We start from the raw sequence: 17,470 nt of genomic DNA, 5'->3' as shown, positions 1-17,470 counted from the left end.
CGGGGCCAGGGAAGCGAGGAGCCCTGAGCCTGTCCAGGATCCCCAGGCCTCGGAGTCCCTGAGGACGGTGACACGGGGCGGGAGGCAGGCGGGGGTCCAAGGAGCAAGCCAGGGATCTGGAACACGCATGCACGCACGCACCCCGCCCTGCCTCCGTGTTCTCACCTGGAAAGTGGGCACATAGCAGCCCCGCCCCCCATGGAGCAGGGACCGGGGGCCAGGGTGTGCGAACCCATTGCCGGCTGCCTGCCCTGGAGGGTCCAGCCTGGAGTCGAGGGGCTAGCCTTGGCCGTCACCCGGGTCAGTGGGAGATCAGAGCTGCCTGTGGCTTCGCCCCTCCCATGGCTATAAGCTCATTAATATTCAGCAAGTCATTAATAGTCAGCAGCTCACCACCATTTGGGGCCATGCATAGGGGAGGAGCCAGAGCAGCTAGTGGCTCATGAATATTCACCTCGTGAATATGCAGGAGCTCATTACTATGCAGCAGCGTTGCAGGGAGCTGGAGGGGAAGTGGAGTAGCCAGGACTCGAACCTGGAGCTCCGCATCTTATCTCGCCCAATCCCTGCTGGGTCTTCTAGGAGCCGGGGGCCAGGGACCAGGGGCCAGGGGCCGGTGTTCGGTGTCCGGTGTCAGGGGCCAGGGCTCAGGGCTGCTGTCAGCTGCCCTGGGTGTGAGGCCTGGGAGGGATGGGGCGGGGTGGGGCGGGGCACCTCCTTGAAAAGCTGCCACAGAGATCAGAGAGAGGAGAGCTGGGAGGCCGGCAGCGGCAGGTGCAAAGGCCCTGAGGCCGCACTGGGAGGGGCAGCCTGGGGGGCGGCAGGCAGCGGGTGTGTAGCCCAGAGATGCAGTGGCCACCCCTTGCAGGAGGCTCCTGGGTCCTGGGCAGCAACAGGAAGTGGCTTCTCCGCACAGGCTGCAGGAAGCCGCCCAACAGACAGGCCTGGGTGAGGGCAAGCCCCACCGCGCCGCCCTGGTGCTGCCAGCCTCGGCCTCGGCCTCAGCCCCAGATGCCCAGTCCTGCTCGGCACCCCCGACCCTGCCCACGCTGCACCCCACACCTCGAGCTGTGGCTGCCCCAGGGCCTTTGCACTGCTGTGCCCCCCCATCTGCAGTGGCCCCACCCAGTTTTTGGGACCTGGGGCTCCCTCCCCCCTCACTCGCTGCTGACATGGGGGGGGGCAGCTGAGCAGTGGCTGCGCCTCCGTGTCAGGTATACAGTTGGCGCTCAGGAGGTGCCCGCCGGCCGAATGGCCGCTGAGCTGCCATGGCCCCTCGCTCCCATGTGGCCGAGCAGGTGCAGCACTGGCTGACGGGGTGGGGGGTCTCGGTCTGGACGCCCGTGAGCTGCTTCCTTGTGTCAGATTCTGGAAGTTTCTGCGGTCATGGAAAGTGCGGGGCGGGCAGACTTTGCCCTCGGATGGAGTGCCAATCTGTATATAAAGATTTTATTTGGAAGGCAGAGGGAGAGAGAGAGATTGATCTCCCATCCGCTGGGTCACGCCCCAGATGCCAGTAACGGCCGGGGCTGGGCTGATCCGGAGCCAGGAGCTCCATCCGGGTCTCCCACGCAGGTGCAGGGGCCCAGGGACTTGGGCCATCTTCCACTGCTTTCCCACGCCATAGCAGAGAGCTGGATCGGAAGTGGAGCAGCCGGGACTTGAACCAGCGCCCCATGGGATGCTGGTACTGCAGGCGGCGGCTTTACCCGCTGGGCCACAGCGCTGGCCCCAATGAATAAGTGAGTGAATGACTGTTAGATGTGTTTTTGGGCCAAGATTCCTTCTTGGGATGGCGGCACAGAGTGGGCTGTTTCCATGGCAACAGGCGGCGCCCCCTGCTGGTCCCTCCTGGTACAGCCGCCCCTGCAGCTCACAGGACCCACAGCCCAGCGGGGCGCCCAGGAAGGGTCAAGGGACAAGCTCGAGGCGGGACTGAACCCCCAGGCACTCAGACGTGGCCCGCGGGAGGCCCCAGAGCACCCCGCGCCTCCCCCTGCGCCCACGCGGGAGGCCCGGATGGAGCCCCAGGCTCCTGGCCCGGCCCTGGCTGTGTGGGAACAGGAGCCAGTGGGTGGAAGACCCCTCCCTCTCTCTCTGACCCTCCCCCTCCGATCCGCTCCCCCCTCCTGTCACTCAAGGGCCCCTTCCTCTCGGCCCACACCTGGCCCCGCCCTCCCGGGTGCTCCTGGGGGTTCTGGTCCACAAACCCCCAAATCCTCTCCATCACCTTTTCCTATGCTAATGAGGGGACAGGGCGAGGCCTGGACTTTCAGCCCCACCCCCAGCCAGGACAGGGGAGCAGGGGGCGGAACTGAGGGCCACTGGCCCCGCAGTGGGGGTGCGAGGGGGCGGGGAGGGCCCGTGATTGGCAGTGGACACGGGCGCGCCCGGATCTGAGTCGGGGTTCTGTGTGAACTGCGTGGGGCTGGGGTGCAGAGGGGGCGGGGCGAGGCCGCCGGCCTTGGGGATCCCAGGCGCCCTCAGCCTAGGGTCTTCCCCGCCCCTCCCCTTTTCTCTCCGCCCCGCCCCCTCATGCTGGGCGGGGCGGAGACCCCGGCGGTGGCGGCTGACGGAGCTCTGTCCCCCGCAGGAGCGTCCAAGCGCTGTGACCCCCGCGGGCCCCGGGCTGGCCAGGATGCGCTGCCCGCGGCCCCTGCGCGCGGACGCGGGCCTTCTGCTGGCCGTGGGCGCCCTGGCGCTCCTGGTGCTGCTGGGCCTGCACGTGGCGCCGCCAGGCTGCCCGGCCGCGGAGCCGCCGCGCGCCCCCCGCGAGGCGCCCACGCGGCCCACGGCGGCCTCGCCCCCGCGCCCGGCGCCCTGCGTGGCCAACGCGTCGGTGGCGGCGCACCCCGAGTTCAAGGCGCAGCCGGCGCACGTGCGCGACTTCCTGCTCTACCGGCACTGCCGCGCCTTCCCGCTGCTGCAGGACGCCCCGCGCGACAAGTGCGCCGGGCCCGTGTTCCTGCTGCTCGCCATCAAGTCCTCGCCCGGCAACTACGAGCGCCGCGAGCTCGTCCGCCGCACCTGGGGCCGCGAGCGGCGCGTGCGGGGCGCGCAGCTGCGCCGCCTCTTCCTCGTGGGCACGGCGGCCAGCGCGCACGAGGCCCGCAAGGTGAACCGGCTGCTGGCGCTGGAGGCGGAGGCGCACGGCGACATCCTGCAGTGGGCCTTCCACGACTCCTTCTTCAACCTCACGCTCAAGCAGGTGCGCGGGGCGGGGCGGAGAGAGGTGAGCGCTCCCACCCCACCCCAAGCCCCAGCTTCTCCCCCCAGGGAGCTCCCCACACAGCCAGGGTGGGGACAGGCCCAAGCCTGGAGCTCCATCCAGGTCTCCCGCGCAGGTGCAGGGGCTCAGGTACTTGGACCATCCTCCACAGGGCGCTGGGTGGGAAGCGGAGCGGCGGGCCTCGAATCCGCGCCCCCGCGGGAGGCTCAGCGCCCCGCCCCCGCCCCACCCGCGCAGGTGCTGTTCCTGGAGTGGCAGGGCCGAAGGTGCGCGGACGCCAGCTTCGTGCTGAACGGCGACGACGATGTGTTTGCCCACACGGACAACATGGTGGCCTACCTGCAGAGCCAGGACCCCGGCCACCACCTCTTCGTGGGCCACCTCATCCGGAACGTGGGCCCCATCCGCGCGCCCTGGAGCAAGTACTTCGTGCCCAGGCTGGTGATGGCGCAGGAGCGCTACCCGCCCTACTGCGGCGGCGGCGGCTTCCTGCTCTCGCGCTTCACGGCCACCGCGCTGCGCCGCGCCGCGCCCACGCTCGACCTCTTCCCCATCGATGATGTCTTCCTGGGCATGTGCCTGCAGCGCGCCGGCCTCGAGCCCGCCTCGCACAGCGGCGTGCGCACGGGCGGCCTGCGCGCGCCCTCCGCCGCCCACTCCTCCTTCGACCCCTGCTTCTACCGGGAGCTGCTGCTCGTGCATCGCTTCCTGCCCTACGAGCTCCTGCTCATGTGGGAGGCGCTCAACCAGCCTGACCTGGCCTGCGGCCGCCGGGCCCGCATCTACTGAGCGCCCTGCCCCGCCGGGGCGTGCGTGGAGCCCGCCCCCGAACCCCGGGACGCTCAGACCCTCGTCCTCCCCCACCACCACCAGGGGCTCAGGGCGCGGGGCCGGGCCGGGGAGGGGTGGATAACATGGAGTAAGCGGTTGGTGAACTCCTAGGCATCCCGCAAACCCCCTCTGGTCCTGCCCAGACCCCCGCCCCTAGGCTCCCGGCGGCTGGGATCCACGCTATGAAGCCTCCGACGTGTCAGGGCCGAGTGCCTTTGCCAGCCTTGTCCCCAGGCGGCGGGCAGCGCCTGAGTTCACCCAGGACTCTTCGTCTCAGGTGCCGCTGGGAGACAAGGTTCCCGGGCCAGGGATTGAGGGGCCCCTGTTAGCACCGCGGGGGCCCCTGGGATGTGGTGGGAGGGGCCTAGCCCTGCGCTGGCCCCCCGCATCTGTGGGAGCTCAGAGCTTTGAGTGTCCCCTGTGGAAGACTTGCTCCCCACCCTCGGGCGCCCAAAGAACGCAGGGAACGGCCTGGGCACTGGGGGGGTGGGAGAGCCCAGGTCAGCGCGTGCAGGCGCCTAGGGAGGCGGGCGCGGGGCCCGGCCTTGGGCAGGTGTTCGGACTGCGGCTGGGCGGCGGATCCTCAGGGAATTAAATGTTTTTTGCAAAGACCTGGGGCTTGGTTTTATGTAGCTCACAGTAAAGCGTTTGGACAGGGTTTTCCCGGCCGGAAATTGGCACGGTGGAAAGTAAACAAGGACCAAGGACAGCGGCCCCCACCCTATCCCCGGCCCCCCGCGGTCCTCAGCTCCGGTCTTCCCCCACCCCCGCCCCGGCTCCGACAAGGCCTCTCCCACCCCCACCCGCTGGCGCACTCCCCAAAGGGCCGGGCCAGGATGGAGGGAAGAAGAGCGAGCGGGTTTTATGTGAATTCTGCTTGTCTCATTTATTAGCTACCGCAGAGGGAGCGGGGAGTGGGGGCGTCGCAAAGGCAGGGAGGCCGGCGTTGGGGTGGCGCCGGGACGTCTGACCCCCAGCGCCTGGGCATCTGGATTCCGGTGCGTGTTGACGGCGCGGTCGGCTTCCCGGAGGGCAGGCGGGGCGAAGTGCTGAGCCCCCCCCCCCCCGTCGTAGGAAACCAAGGGACGCCGGGCGTTGTGGCGCTGGCCCCGGCCCTACCCCCCGGCGGCGTCAGTGGGGGCACAGAGACACCAGGTCCTGGCGGTCGCAGCCGCGGAGGCAGCACCGGAGCGCGGGGTTGTCCCCTGCTGCGCGGCGGCGCCGAGAGCCCTGGGGCGGGGGCTGCGCGTCGCCGTCGGCCGCCGCCAGTGCGTGGAGGAGGTGCGGGCCCTCCAGCCACCGCAGCAGGTCCCCTGGGGACGGAGCAGAGGGCAGAGGTCACCGCTTGCGCCCTGGGCCAGGGGACCCGGCAAAGCCTCCGCGGGCAGGCTGATAGAAGGGAGCACTTGTTAAGCGCCTGCTGTGTTCCCGACACCGCTCTCAGCCACGCCCGCTCCTCCCCCTGCACCTGCGCGCCCGCCCCCCGCAGCTCCCACTACTCACGATCGCCGGCAGCCACGGGCTGGGCGGCCTCGGGGGACCAGCGCGGGCCCCCGCACACGCGCACCAGGGCGCGCACGAAGTGGTGGCCGCACAGCCTCTCGGGCGCGCCCGGGGCTGGCGCGGGGCTCAGCGGCGACACCACGGCTGGCAGCAGCAGCAGCAGCAGCAGCGCCCAGACCGGCGGGCAGGGGTCCATGGCTGGGGGCGGCGCTCCCAGCCAGCCCAGGGCGCCCCCTTATAGCGCCTGGGCCGCCGCAGCTGCAGGCCTTGGAGCAGGCACGGGGTGTTCCGCACAAGGCCCCGGGGAAAAGTCAAGGGTGCGGCGGGGCCTTGGGCGGACCCCCAGGGGCGAGCACTGGACCGGGAGCCGCCTTGAATGTGTTCCGGAGTGCGGGGGACCTGAGTGTGGCCGGGAAGGGTGCAGTCCTGGGGGAGCGGGCCCCGCCCTTGTCCAAGGCCACAGGGCGCTGAGCAGAGCCCACGCCCCCCCCCCCATTGCCCCTGCGCCCGGAGGCGGTGAGGGAGGAGGTCCCTGCCTTGGTCTTCCCGCACCCGGGGTCCTGGAGCCCAGGGCTGGGCGACCTAGGACGTGGGAGCCACCTGCTTGGGGCTGGCCTCGTGCCCAGGGGGGTCTTAGGCTCCCCCGCTTTGCCCCAAAGGCAAGAAACTGAGGCAGAGACCGGCCGGTCTGGCTCCCCCCACCTAGAGTAGCCCTCCACTCCGTTTCCCACCCAATCGGGGGCTTTTCTGGGGTAGACGGGCAGGGACGGATCTCTCTCCCCCACCCTCCACGACGTCCCTCGGCCCCGGGGTGCACACGGTGGGGGGGTGCTGGCCTGCCCCTCCCCCACAGCCTGGCCACCCCAGCGCGGGCCTTGCCCTCTGACCCCTCACAGAACGCTCTGGTCCCTCTGCCCCCGGGGGAGCCCGCAATCAGCCCTCCAGGGGGGAACCGAGGCCGAGGCCGCAGCTGGCGCCCGCGTGGGGAGGGGTGTGTGTGGGGGGAGGGGGGTCTCCCTCTTCCCGGCCTTGTCAAGGTCGCTCCCAGCCGCCCCTCCTCCCCACGGCGGCCCCCAGAGACCGGGACCCACGGCCTTAACCACCGCCCCCCCCAAGGCCCCATCAAGCACAGCACAGCCGGGTCCCCACGGAGCTCCTTTATTCACTCAGCAAACACTACCCCCCACAACGGGGGCAAGCAGAGCTGTACGCATGCGCACACAGCCACGGCCCGGGCGTCAGGGTGGGCAGGGGCACAGCAGGCCGGGACCGCTGGGGTGTTTGTGTTTTTGTTTTTTTTGTTTTTTGTTTTTGACAGGCAGAGTGGATAGTGAGAGAGAGAGAGACAGAGAGAAAGGTCTTCCTTTTTGCCGTTGGTTCACCCTCCAATGGCCGCCGCAGCCGGCGCACCACACCGATCCTAAGCCAGGAGCCAGGTGTTTCTCCTCGTCTCCCATGGGGTGCAGGGCCCAAGCACTGGGCCATCCTCCACTGCCTTCCCGGGCCACAGCAGAGAGCTGGCCTGGAAGAGGGGCAACCAGGACAGAATCCGGTGCCCCGACCAGGACTAGAACCCGGTGTGCCGGCGCCGCAGGCGGAGGATTAGCCTGTTAAGCCACGGCGCCAGCCCCGCTGGGGTTTTGACGGCTGTATATGAGCCTTCCAGAGAGGCGGGAAAGGTGTTCAGACAGTTGAGGGCACGCGAGCCGGAGCCAACTGGGCCCATTTCACAGGGGCGAGGACCAAGGCCAGCGAGGGCCAGGGCGCTCAGCCTCTACTGAGCCTCCTGGCCCACGTGTGCTGTTCCCTCGGCCAGGAGCGCCTTGCCTTCTCCCACTGCCCCGCAGGCGACCCGCGGCCCTCCGAGGGTGAGGACCGGAGGGGAGGCAGGCCGGAGGTCCCCCTCCCCCAACCCCAGGTCCCTGTCCCCAGGGGCGTCGTCTAAAGCCCAACTTCCGACCTGGCTCCCCCAGGAGCGCAGGGCCAGGCTGCAGAGGGAGGGGAGGGGCTGAAGGGCGGGGCTGGGGTCCTCCTAGGGGCACCTGAGCCAGGGCCCCCCAGCAGCAGCGGCGAGGCCACGCCCCCCAGCCCTGGAGGCGGGGCGCGGTCACTACCCCGGGCTCCCACTCCACAGCGCATCCAGCCGGGGCCCCAGGGCGCTGAAGGGCGGCCGGTCCTGGGGGCTGGCGGCCCAGCACAGCTGCATGATCTCCTGGACCTGCAGGACGCGGGCGGACAGCGGCGGTCAGGAGCCTGAGTGGCCGCCTGCCCGCCCCACAGCCGCCGCGAACCCCCGCACCCGGTCCACGCCCCCACGGGACGGCGACACCTGCTGCGCCCTCGACCCCGCCCACCCCGCCAGTGTCTCCTCCCCTCGCCTCTTTCCCGGCAGTGGCCACCACGCCCGGGGTCTCGGCTAAGGCGGTGCCGGGCGCCAAGTTCTAGGCCTGGCACGTAGCTGACACTCCACAAACATGTGTGGCTGCGCGACTTACTTACGAGGCTTAGGGCCTGTCAGAGGCTTCCGGGAAAGCCACAAACCAGGCCCTGCCGGCTGCGCCAGCTCCCCCGCACCCCACTTCCCGCCGCCGCGGCCTGGGCCCTGGGCCCTGCTCTCCCGGGCCAGCCCGGCCCTCGCCCCTCCGCGGCCCCGCCCACACTGGCCCCGCCCCATCCAGCGCCCCGCCCCTCTCTGGCACCGCCCCTCTCTGGCACCGCCCCTCCCACGCTCCCTGTCCCCGCCGCTCCGCCCCCGCCGCGGCCCCGCTCCTCACGGGCCCCGCCCCTTCCACTGTCCGGCCCCCCACCAGCCCATTCCTCTCCTGCCAGTCCTACCCCTTGGCCTCCCCACATGCCCCGGCCACGCCGAGCTCAGCACTCACTTAACCAAGCCCACCCCCCACCCCCGTCGGACGCCGCGGTTCCTCTTTTGGAAACGGATAAACTGAGGCATCTGTGACCCACCCCCCACCCCCCATCCCGCGCTCACCTCGGCCGGGCAGGCGGGCGGCGCCGGCAGCCTCTGGCCCTCAGCCAGCAGCTCCAGGAGGCGGCAGAGGCCGGGGGCGTCTCGCTCTCCCCCCATCATCCGCAGGAACTCCTGGGGGCGCCCGTGGGGGGGATGGGAGGGGTCAGCGAGGCCAGGGCGGGTGCGGACCCAGGGGAGGGAGGGGTCAGCGGGGCCAGGGCGGGTGCGGACCCAGGGGAGGGAGGGGTCAGCGGGGCCAGGGCGGGTGCGGACCGAGGGGAGGGAGGGGTCATGGGCCCAGGGCGGGTGCGGACCGAGGGGAGGGAGGGGTCAGCGGGACCAGGGTGGGTGCGGACCCAGGGGAGGGAGGGGTCAGCGGGACCAGGGTGGGTGCGGACCCAGGGGAGGGAGGGGTCAGCGGGCCAGGGCGGGTGCAGACCCAAGGGAGGGAGGGGTCATGGGGCCAGGGCGGGTGCGGACCCAGAGGAGGGAGGGGGCAGGGGCCCAGGGCAGACCCCGGGGAGCAGGGGAGGGAGGGGTCATGGGCCCAGGGCGGGTGCGGACCCAGGGGAGGGAGGGGGCAGGGGCCCAGGGCAGACCCCGGGGAGCAGGGGAGGGAGGGGTCATGGGCCCAGGGCGGGTGTGGACCCAGGGGAGGGAGGGGGCAGGGGCCCAGAGGGGAAGGGTCACGGGGCGGGCCGCCCCACTCACGGCCGAGGGGCTGCAGCTCTTGTCGCTGTAGGTGAACAGCTCGTACAGGACGACGCCGAAGCTCCAGACGTCCGACTGGCGCGAGAAAACGTTGTCCGCCAGCGACTCGGGGGCGAACCTGCGGGACAGCGCGGGGCTGGCTGCGGCCGGGCAGCGGGCGGGGACCAGCTGGGCAGTGGGGGAGGGACAGGGCGGGCAGCGGGGGCGGGGACCAAGTGGGCAGCCCCCCACAGGTCGGGGCAAGGCTCCCGGCTGATGGGGTGGAGTCAGGGCTGCAGGCGTGGTCAGGGCTGTGGAGGGGCGGGGCGGGGGTGGGGTGGGGCGCACCAGAAGATGGGGCTCTGGCCGGGCTCGCGGACCACGTAGTAGTCCTTGTCCAGCGGCAGCAGCTTGGCCAGGCCGAAGTCCGCGATCTTCACGTGCGTCTCGCTCTCCACCAGGATGTTGCGCGCGGCCAGGTCGCGGTGCACGCAGCGGCGGGAGCCCAGGTACTCCATGCCCTGCGTGGGGCGGGGGGCCTTGCTGAGGGTCCCGAGGAGGCGGCACCCTCCTCGCCCACCCCGTTCGCCCCGCTCCTGCCCTGCCCCGCCCCGCCCCGTCCCGCGCACCCCGCACCTTGCAGATCTGGGAGGCGTACAGCAGCAGGCGGCCGGCGCCCAGGCGCGCGCGGTGGCGCTGCAGGAAGTCGCGCAGGCAGCCACGAGGCAGGTACTCCATGACCAGCCGTAGGCTCTGGCGGCCTGGGGGCGGGGGGCCTCCGTGACCCCGGTCCCGGCCCCACCCCCGGCCACAGCGGACCCCGGGCCCTCAGCCCCGCCCCTGCCCCTCCCTCCCCTTCGCACCTACGGGCCTCAGCCCGCCCTCGGCCCTGCCCCCACGCCCTCAGCCCCGCCCCCAACCCGCCCGTCGCACGCACGGCCCGCCCACGCCCCTCGTGGCTCACCCGGGCCGTAGCTGACGCCGCGGTACTTGACGATGAAGTCGCTGTGCAGCGCCTTGAGGATCTGGATCTCGCGCGCGAAGCTGCGCTCCTGGTCGGGACCGCTGTGCTGCAGCCGCTTCACCGCCACCAGCGCGCCCGTGTCGTCGCCCAGCGGGTCGTAGCGGCACAGCTCCACGCTGCCGAAGTGGCCCTGGGGCGGGGCGTCGTCACCGGCCCCGCCCACCCGGGCCAGGCCCCGCCCACCTGCGCGCCCGCCCGGTCGGATCCTGCCCACCCCCTGTCCGTCATCATCCGCCCATCCCGTGTCCGTCACCCCGGGCCCCGCCCCAGGCCCCCCCTCCAGGATCCGGACCCGCCCACCAGGCCCCGCCCTCCCGATGTCAGCCACCTGGCCCCGCCCAGTCGGACCCTGCCCAACCTTTGTCTGTCATCCTCCGCCCACCCCGTGTCCGGGCCCCGGCCCCGCCCACCTTGCCCAGCTGTGAGATGAACTTGAGGTGCCTCTCCTCAAAGACCGTGGGGTCCTGGCAGGCGTGGAGCTGGGTGCCGCCCCACAGCCCGGTGCGGGGTCCCGGGGCGCCTGGTGCGGGGTCCGAGAGCAGCTCGTAGTCTGGGGGACACAGGAGGGATGAGCAGCGCCTCCTCCGCGCTACGGACCCGCAGGGACCGGGCACCCGCTGGGCCATCGGCCTCTTTCCATAGTGCACGCCCTGTGCAACGGCACGGGCCCACCGCGCCGAGGCCACTGCCCGGGCTGCAGCCCGGCGGCCAGAGGCGCCCCCGAGCTCGGACAGCTCAGCGTCCGGCGCGGCCACCGCCTCCGCCGCCCCGCACAGGGTCCCCGCGCACCAGACGTGCTGAGGCTGTTGAGGTCCCGGATGATGGCTCGGAAGGACGGCCGCCGGCCCGGCGCGTAGTCCATGCACTGCTCGATCAGTAGGGCCAACTCGGCCCACGGCGGGGCGGGCAGGCAGCCCCGCTGCTCATAGAAGTCCAGCTTCTGCGGACGGAGGGGCGGCGGGGTCACGGCCAGCGCCCGGGGAGGGGTCACGGCCAGGCTGACCCCCGGGGCCGAGGCGGGGGAGGGGTCGCGGCCAGAGCCCGGGGGAGGGGTCACGGCCAGGCTGACCCCCCGGGGCCGAGGCGGGGGAGGGGTCACGTCCAGCGCCTGGGGAGGGGTCACGGCCAGGCTGACCCCCGGGGCCGAGGCGGGGGAGGGGTCACGGCCAGGCTGACCCCCAGGGCCGAGGCGGGGGAGGGGTCACGGCCAGGCTGACCCCCAGGGCCGAGGCAGGGAGGGGTCACGGACAGCCTGGCCCCCGGGGGCTCCGAGGCAGGGGCATCCGCAGGCACTTCCCGGGATGGCCACGTGGGGGAGCTCTGACCTCGGCCGGCTCCAGCGCGCTGACGGGCATCGGGGCGCCGCTGAACACCTCCCAGATGGTGGCCCCGAAGCCCCACTTGTCCGCCTCCAGGCCGAGGGCCTGCGGGTCCTGCAGACACTCGGGGGCCACCCAGGGGATCCTGTCTGCGAGCACTGCGGGGCGGGGCGTGGTCAGTGACTGGCCCCGCCCCGGCCCGCCCCGCCCCGCCCTCCTCCCGCGCCGTCACTCACTCTCCCGGCTCAGCACGGTGGGGCTGACCCCGGGGTCGTTGAGCTTGATGAACGGGGGGCTCCCGTCGGCCCCCTCCCGGGCCAGGAGCACCTTGCGCGCCGACACGTTGCCGTGGGTGAGGCCCCTGTCCTCCTGTGGGGTCGGGGGGAAACCCAGGGAGCGGTGAGCGCCCACGGCTCCCTTGGCAAACTCCTACACGTACTGCAAAGCCCCACGGTGCAGCGCACTCCCGCTCCAGCGCTGCCGGCACTGGGGTCCTGGCTCCAGCCTTGCCCCTGCCTGTCCACCCCCCAGGCTGACCTGGCCTCGTCCCCTCCACCCACGCCAGGCTCCTCCCTGACTGCAGGACACAGCTGGACTCCTTACCAAACTCCTACGCATGCCTCCGCGCCCATCCCCAATGCCCCGGCGCTCACCAGGTAGTTGAGGGCGTAGGCCAGCTGCTTGGCCACCTGCAGCTTCCAGCTGGCTGGCACCCGGTGGCCGTGCCTGCGCAGGTACGTGTCCACGGCTCCCAGCGGCACGAACTCCTGGACCATGGTGCCTGGGGGCGGGGTGGAACCGCATGGGTGTGCAGCGGGCCCCGCCCCTGCCCAGGGCCCTCACTCCGAACCCAGAGGCGGGAGGCCACGCCCACCAGGGCCCTAGGGGGCACTGCGGGCTCAGCCCAGGTCCCCAGGAGCCCGGAGCCCCGTCCCGACCGCCTGCGTGGAGACCCGGATGGCGCTGCGCCCCCCGCCCCCGACCCCCGTGCTCACTGTCTCCGGCCATGCACACGCCGTGCAGCAGCACGAGATGCGGGAAGGAGACCTGGCTCATCAGGCTGGCTGCTTCCAGGAAGGACTGCGCGGGGAGAGGGCGCGGGCGGGGCACGGGGTCAGGTAGGGGCCCCCAGCCCGCCCTGGGGGGGGACCTGGCCCCGCGCACGCCCCCCCGCCACCGCCCCGGGGAGACCCGGCCTCCAGTACCCCCGCCCTGGGGGGGACCCGGGTCTGCCCGCCCCCGCCCCACCCGGCAGCGCGCCGACCTCCAGGCAGTGCCGGTGCCGCGCGTCCACCACTTTGAGCAGCACCTCGCTTCGCCGCGCTGCCCCGTCCACCACCTCGCGCCGGGAGCCGCGGAAGATGCTGGTAAAGGAGCCGCGGCCCAGGTTCTCGTGCTGTGGGCGGGGTGGCGCCGTGAGGGTGGGGCTCCCATAGGCCCCTCCCCAGGTGAGGACAGGGCAGAGCTCCGGCAGGCCCCTCCCCCAGGTGGGGATGGGGCAGGGCTCCCGCAGGCCCCTCCCCCAGGCGGGGCACAGGGCGTAGCCGTGAGGGCGGGGCTCTGGCAGGCCCCTCCCCCAGGCTGGAGCAGATCAGGGCTCCCACAGGCACCTCCCTGGGGCAGGACAGGGGGTGGGGCTGGGAGGGTCTCCCGCAGGCCCTGCCCCCGGCCCAACCCATACCCACTCCAGGCTGTCGGCCGGGACCTTGTGGAAAGTGAGCTGGCTGAGCGGGTGCAGCAGGCCCTGGGGCGGATCGGCGGGGGTCGCGGGCCCGCAGCCCCTCCGCACCACGATCAGGTTGGACTTCTCTGTGGGGGGCGGAGAAAGCCTGGAGTCAGAGGTGAACGCCCCCTCCCCCCGCGGGCTCGCTCCCCCTCCGCCAGGCCGGTCTTACCTCTGGGTCTGGGGGTGCAGCAGGAGCCGAGGGTCAGCGTGGCCCCGTCCACGCGCAGACCCCCACTCCGGCAGGCCGCCAGCAGCTCCCCCAGGCTGCTGTGGGGCCGCCCGAGGCCGGCCAGCGAGAAGGCGCCCGTGGGGTCGCGGCGGACTAGGCAGCCTTTGTAGTCGGGGCCCAGGGGTGTCTGGGGAAGAGGGACCCCGTGAGAGGAGGGGGCGCCCCCAGCCTCACCCCAGGCGTGCACGCTGGCCCCGCACTTCCTCCAGGAAGCCCTCCCGGCCCGACCTGAACACAGACGGTGAGCAGGAAGCTGTCGAAATCCTGGGGGCTGCGGCGGAGGACGTAGGAGCCGGGGAGAGAGCCCTGGGCCTTCAGCTTGTGGACTGCGAAGTCCAGGCTGGGGGAGGCGAGGGGAGAGACAGACGCAGACATGGGGACGACCCTGAGACCCGGGCGGGGGACCCAAACCTCGCCAGGGGCCGCACCCGCCGCCAGCTTGTGAAACCTGCCCCGTGTGGGGGCTTCTCCTGGCAGGGGAGACATGGGGGTGAAGCCGGGGCCCCCGGGCGGCAGCACAGGGCCTCGCTCGGATGCCCACGGCCCGCCGCCCGCGCCCGCCGCCCACTGCTGCCCGGGCCTACGTGATGGGGCCGTGGCACTGCTCGGCCGCCTCCTCCAGCAGCCGCGGCGGGGCCACCTCCTTGCAGAAGTAGTGCCCGGAGTCGGTGGTCAGCCGGAAGTAGCCGTCCACCAGCGCCACGAAGGACAACGCCTGGGGCAGCCCCGGGAACTCGGCCTCCTGCGGGGAGGGCCGGTCAGCCGGGGTGGAGCGGGGTGGGAGAGGCCTCCCTGCACGCGCCCATGCGCACCAGGATCTGCGTGTCCGTCCTGGTCACGGTGACCACGCGGTGCTCCCGGGCCGGGCCCGCGCGCGGCGCCTGGGTGATGCCGATGTCCACGATCTCGGGGAAGTCACAGAAGGGCTGCAAGGCCTGCGGGGCGGGACAGCGGATGGGGCTGGGGTCCCTGCCCCCCGCCCCTGCTCCGCCGGGAACGCACACTCTCCTCCCTCCGGGAACAGGGACCCCGCCAGGGGCACCCAAGACCCTGCCCTCCAAACCCCGCCTCTCCCAGCAAACTCACCCCTTGCCACACCCAAGCATCGCCTCACCCCGCACCTAACAAGTTCTGCCTCCTACTGGGCCCCGCCTCCCAGAGCCCCGCCCCAACCCTGCATCCTTATTGGTCTGCAGTAAACCACGCCCCTTTCCACGCCCACCCACCCAGTCTCCTCCTCGCGCAGCCACGCCCCCTGACAAAGCCCTGCCCACCCATGTTCTTCAAACTTCGCCTCTCCTATCAACTCCGCCCCTCCTTGCCTTCCGGAGCCCCGCCCCTCCCAGTCCTTATTGGTTCACCAGTTAGCACCGTCTCTCACCACGCCCACCCTCCCAGCCAACCCCGCCCCCTACTCGCCAGCCCCGCCCACGCGCACCTCGTCTCCGCCCGGGCTCCAGGCCACGCCGCTGCCGCCGGCCACCTGCAGCAGTCCCTGCGTGTCTGCGCCGCCGGCCCCCGGGAGGCCCACGCGGAAGGTCTCGGCTGTCCCGGCCGGGTCCAGCCGCTCCAGGTCCATGATGTACTTGACCATGAGCGCGTGCCGGTCGGCCTGGCACGCGGCCACGCGGCGCAGGGCGCGGCGCACGGTCCGGCGGATGCGGCCACGGGTCACGAAGTTCAGGCCCTGGATGAGGTCGCGCAGGCGCGGAGGCAGGCAGGCCTTGTAGCTGCGGGGGGCGGGCCGCCGACTGAGCCCCCGGGCGCCCACGCGTGCCCGCCTTCCCTGGGGGGGTCTCACCTGCCGGCCTGCTCAGCCCCCGGGCGCCCATGCGTGGCCCACGCGTGCCCGCCCTCCCCGGGGACCTCACCTGACCGCCTTGAGCAGCTCCGCAGGCCGCCGCTCCTGCTCGCGGGCCATCCGCGCCAGGTCCAGCACGGCCAGGCTGAGGCACTCGCCCTGCTCCCGGAAGCTCAGGCCCACGGGGAGGCGCCCGCTGACCAGGTCACTGCGGCGCTGGGGGCGGCGGGCGCGGGGTCAGCAGCCCCGCGGGCGCCCCGCGCACCCCAAAGCTCTGGGTGGAGCCCCGCTCCCCAACACACACACCTGGGCAAACAGGTGCTCCAGCACCGGGAGGTCCAGGATGGAGCTGGCCAGCTCTTTGTGGAGCCCGAAGCGGTGGCATTTGTCCAGCCCGAACCACTCGGGGAAGTAGAAGCTGCGTGGGGGAGGGGCGGGGTCAGGGGGAGCCTGGGGGACCCGCGTCTCTGGGGTGTTGGAGGTGCCCCCCAGGCAGGGGCAGGGGCGTGGCGGAGCCCAGGGGGCCCTCGGCGGGGGCGGGGCACGGCCCCTCCCTACCGGAGCCTGTAGACCAGGACCTGGGTGGCCCCGTCCTCCACGGAGAAGACGTGGCTGGGCGGGAACCAGCAGGACAGGTCCTCCGTGGCCAGGGCGAACAGCGAGTGGTACACGGGCAGCACGCCTGCGGGTGCGGCCCAGTCAGTTCCCTGCCAACCCCCCCCAGGTCTCCCCTCCTTCTCGCCCCCTCCGCAGGGAAGCCCCCGGCCGCCCGGCCCCCTCCCTGCCCAAGGCTTGCAGCCCCAGTGCCTCCAAGGCCCACGCTCCTTTCCCAAACTCCTACGCAGCCCTCAAAACCCCAAGGCGCCCGCGGATACCCTGCCAGGCGGCCACTCACCGCTGGCCTTGGCGGCCCGCACACACAAAGCCTCGGCCGAGTGGTCGCCAAAGGAAAAGGACAGGCGCGGGGGGCGCCCGGGGCCCGGGTGCGGGAGCAGCACGTGCAGGGCGCCCGCCTCCGCCGAGGACAGGCTGCAGGAGCGCGGGGGGATCAGCGGCGTCTCCTCACTGGGGGGCGCCATGGCGCCGCCTGCGGGGTCGGGGGCACACACGGGGGCAAGGCCGGCGTCGTCAGTCCCGGCCAGCCGGACAGAGGAGGCCCAACGGGGAGACCCCACCCGGCCCAGCTCCGGCTGCGGCTGCGGGGCAGGTGGGGAGGGGCCAGCAGGTGCATGACCTCTCTCTCTCTCTCTCTCTCTCTCTCTCTCTCTCTCTCCCCCTTAGCGGCCGGGGCGGGGCCAGGAGCCAGGAGCTCCATCCGGGCCTCCCGCACAGATGCAGGGATCCCCAGCCCCCGGGCCCTCGCTGACCCGCGCCCTGGTGCACAGCAGGAAACGTGGTCAGGTTTGAAATGACCGCTCAAGACCCACGATGCTTCCAAATAAACCCAAATGCGGGAGCCCCAGTTTGGGGGGTCCAGAAGACGCCCATCTATTTTCACACCCGAAGCGCCCCCCCATGGACGCCCCGATCTTGGCTCTCCAAGCCCCCCCCCGCAGGAGCGCAGTGCACATGCGCGGTGGGTCCCCCCCACCCCCGGGCCTGCTGGGAATTCGGGGCAGCTTGTCCGAGCCCGGGCCCCCAGGGTCGCGGCCGCCCCCCGCCGCCCCCCGCCGCCCCGCGCGCTCACCTGGCTCTGGGGACCCCGGGCCGCCCGGAGGCCGCGCTGGCGCCGGCGACAGGAAAGCCCCACTGCCCCCTTCCTGTGTGGGCCGCTCACTTCCTGAGCCTTGGCTGTGGGGGCGGGGCAGAATGTTCCAGAACCCTCGGCAGCAGCGCCCTGGCTCAGAGACCAACCCCCCCCCAACGCACACAGCCCAGGCCCGGGGGAGCACGGGGCGGGGCTCAGCAGGTCCTGGACCCGCGTGGGGGGCTGTGACGCCCTCCTCCCACTGTCAGGTTCGGGCCCAGCCTCCGCGTCCACCCAGGACTTCCCCCGACCAGGGATCTGTTAAGTGCGGGTCAGGCTGCTTGGCCGACAGATCCCGGAGGGCTTCCCTCAGGCGGTGACTTCAAGACCGAGCTCTGAGGGCAGGCTGAGGGGCAGGGGGCCAGCCCGGCCGTGTGTGGACGGAGCGGGTCAGGGAGGCCAG

At 72.3% G+C, this 17,470-nt stretch overlaps 3 protein-coding genes across 3 annotated transcripts; 1 reads left to right on the top strand and 2 right to left on the bottom strand.

Annotated features, from left to right (window-relative positions):
* Window positions 1-2,638: 2,638 nt before the first annotated feature.
* Window positions 2,639-4,661, top strand: LOC133749452 (N-acetyllactosaminide beta-1,3-N-acetylglucosaminyltransferase 3-like). The gene is made up of 2 exons (XM_062178606.1): window positions 2,639-3,208; window positions 3,467-4,661. The coding sequence occupies exons 1-2, from the start codon at window positions 2,639-2,641 to the stop codon at window positions 4,016-4,018; spliced, it is 1,122 nt and encodes a 373-aa protein (XP_062034590.1). The 3' UTR covers window positions 4,019-4,661.
* Window positions 4,662-5,191: 530 nt separating this feature from the next.
* Window positions 5,192-5,759, bottom strand: LOC133749828 (insulin-like 3). Its single transcript, XM_062179174.1, has 2 exons — window positions 5,564-5,759; window positions 5,192-5,373 (listed from the first exon to the last, which is right to left on the bottom strand). Exons 1-2 carry the CDS (start codon window positions 5,757-5,759, stop codon window positions 5,192-5,194), a joined length of 378 nt encoding a protein of 125 aa, XP_062035158.1.
* Window positions 5,760-6,711: 952 nt separating this feature from the next.
* On the bottom strand, window positions 6,712-16,399 carry LOC133749143 (tyrosine-protein kinase JAK3-like). The gene is made up of 23 exons (XM_062178323.1): window positions 16,216-16,399; window positions 15,879-16,002; window positions 15,627-15,738; window positions 15,391-15,536; window positions 14,958-15,249; window positions 14,332-14,454; window positions 14,104-14,261; window positions 13,748-13,859; window positions 13,460-13,646; window positions 13,246-13,373; window positions 12,829-12,960; window positions 12,560-12,644; window positions 12,218-12,345; window positions 11,801-11,933; window positions 11,571-11,722; window positions 11,035-11,185; window positions 10,656-10,795; window positions 10,186-10,375; window positions 9,858-9,982; window positions 9,570-9,742; window positions 9,243-9,360; window positions 8,553-8,663; window positions 6,712-7,781 (listed from the first exon to the last, which is right to left on the bottom strand). The coding sequence occupies exons 1-23, from the start codon at window positions 16,397-16,399 to the stop codon at window positions 7,674-7,676; spliced, it is 3,312 nt and encodes a 1,103-aa protein (XP_062034307.1). The 3' UTR covers window positions 6,712-7,673.
* Between the last annotated feature and the right edge of the window lie 1,071 nt (window positions 16,400-17,470).

This window comes from Lepus europaeus, chromosome 20 (assembly GCF_033115175.1).
Source record: "Lepus europaeus isolate LE1 chromosome 20, mLepTim1.pri, whole genome shotgun sequence".
NCBI classification, from domain to species: Eukaryota; Metazoa; Chordata; class Mammalia; order Lagomorpha; family Leporidae; genus Lepus; species Lepus europaeus.
This window is presented reverse-complemented; position numbering and strand designations above follow the sequence as displayed.

Excerpts from the sequence above, each read along its gene's own strand:
- LOC133749452 (XM_062178606.1), top strand. The coding sequence starts at position 2,639 with ATGCGCTGCCCGCGGCCCCTGCGCGCGGACGCGGGCCTTCTGCTGGCC. Across the intron at positions 3,209-3,466 it reads TCAACCTCACGCTCAAGCAG|GTGCTGTTCCTGGAGTGGCA; the intron begins GTGCGCGGGGCG and ends CCACCCGCGCAG.
- LOC133749828 (XM_062179174.1), bottom strand. The coding sequence starts at position 5,759 with ATGGACCCCTGCCCGCCGGTCTGGGCGCTGCTGCTGCTGCTGCTGCTG. Across the intron at positions 5,374-5,563 it reads GCCCGTGGCTGCCGGCGATC|GGGACCTGCTGCGGTGGCTG; the intron begins GTGAGTAGTGGG and ends CTCCGTCCCCAG.
- LOC133749143 (XM_062178323.1), bottom strand. The coding sequence starts at position 16,399 with ATGGCGCCCCCCAGTGAGGAGACGCCGCTGATCCCCCCGCGCTCCTGC. Across the intron at positions 14,455-14,957 it reads GGAGCCCGGGCGGAGACGAG|GCCTTGCAGCCCTTCTGTGA; the intron begins GTGCGCGTGGGC and ends CCCGCCCCGCAG. Across the intron at positions 13,860-14,103 it reads CAGTGCCACGGCCCCATCAC|CCTGGACTTCGCAGTCCACA; the intron begins GTAGGCCCGGGC and ends CGCCTCCCCCAG.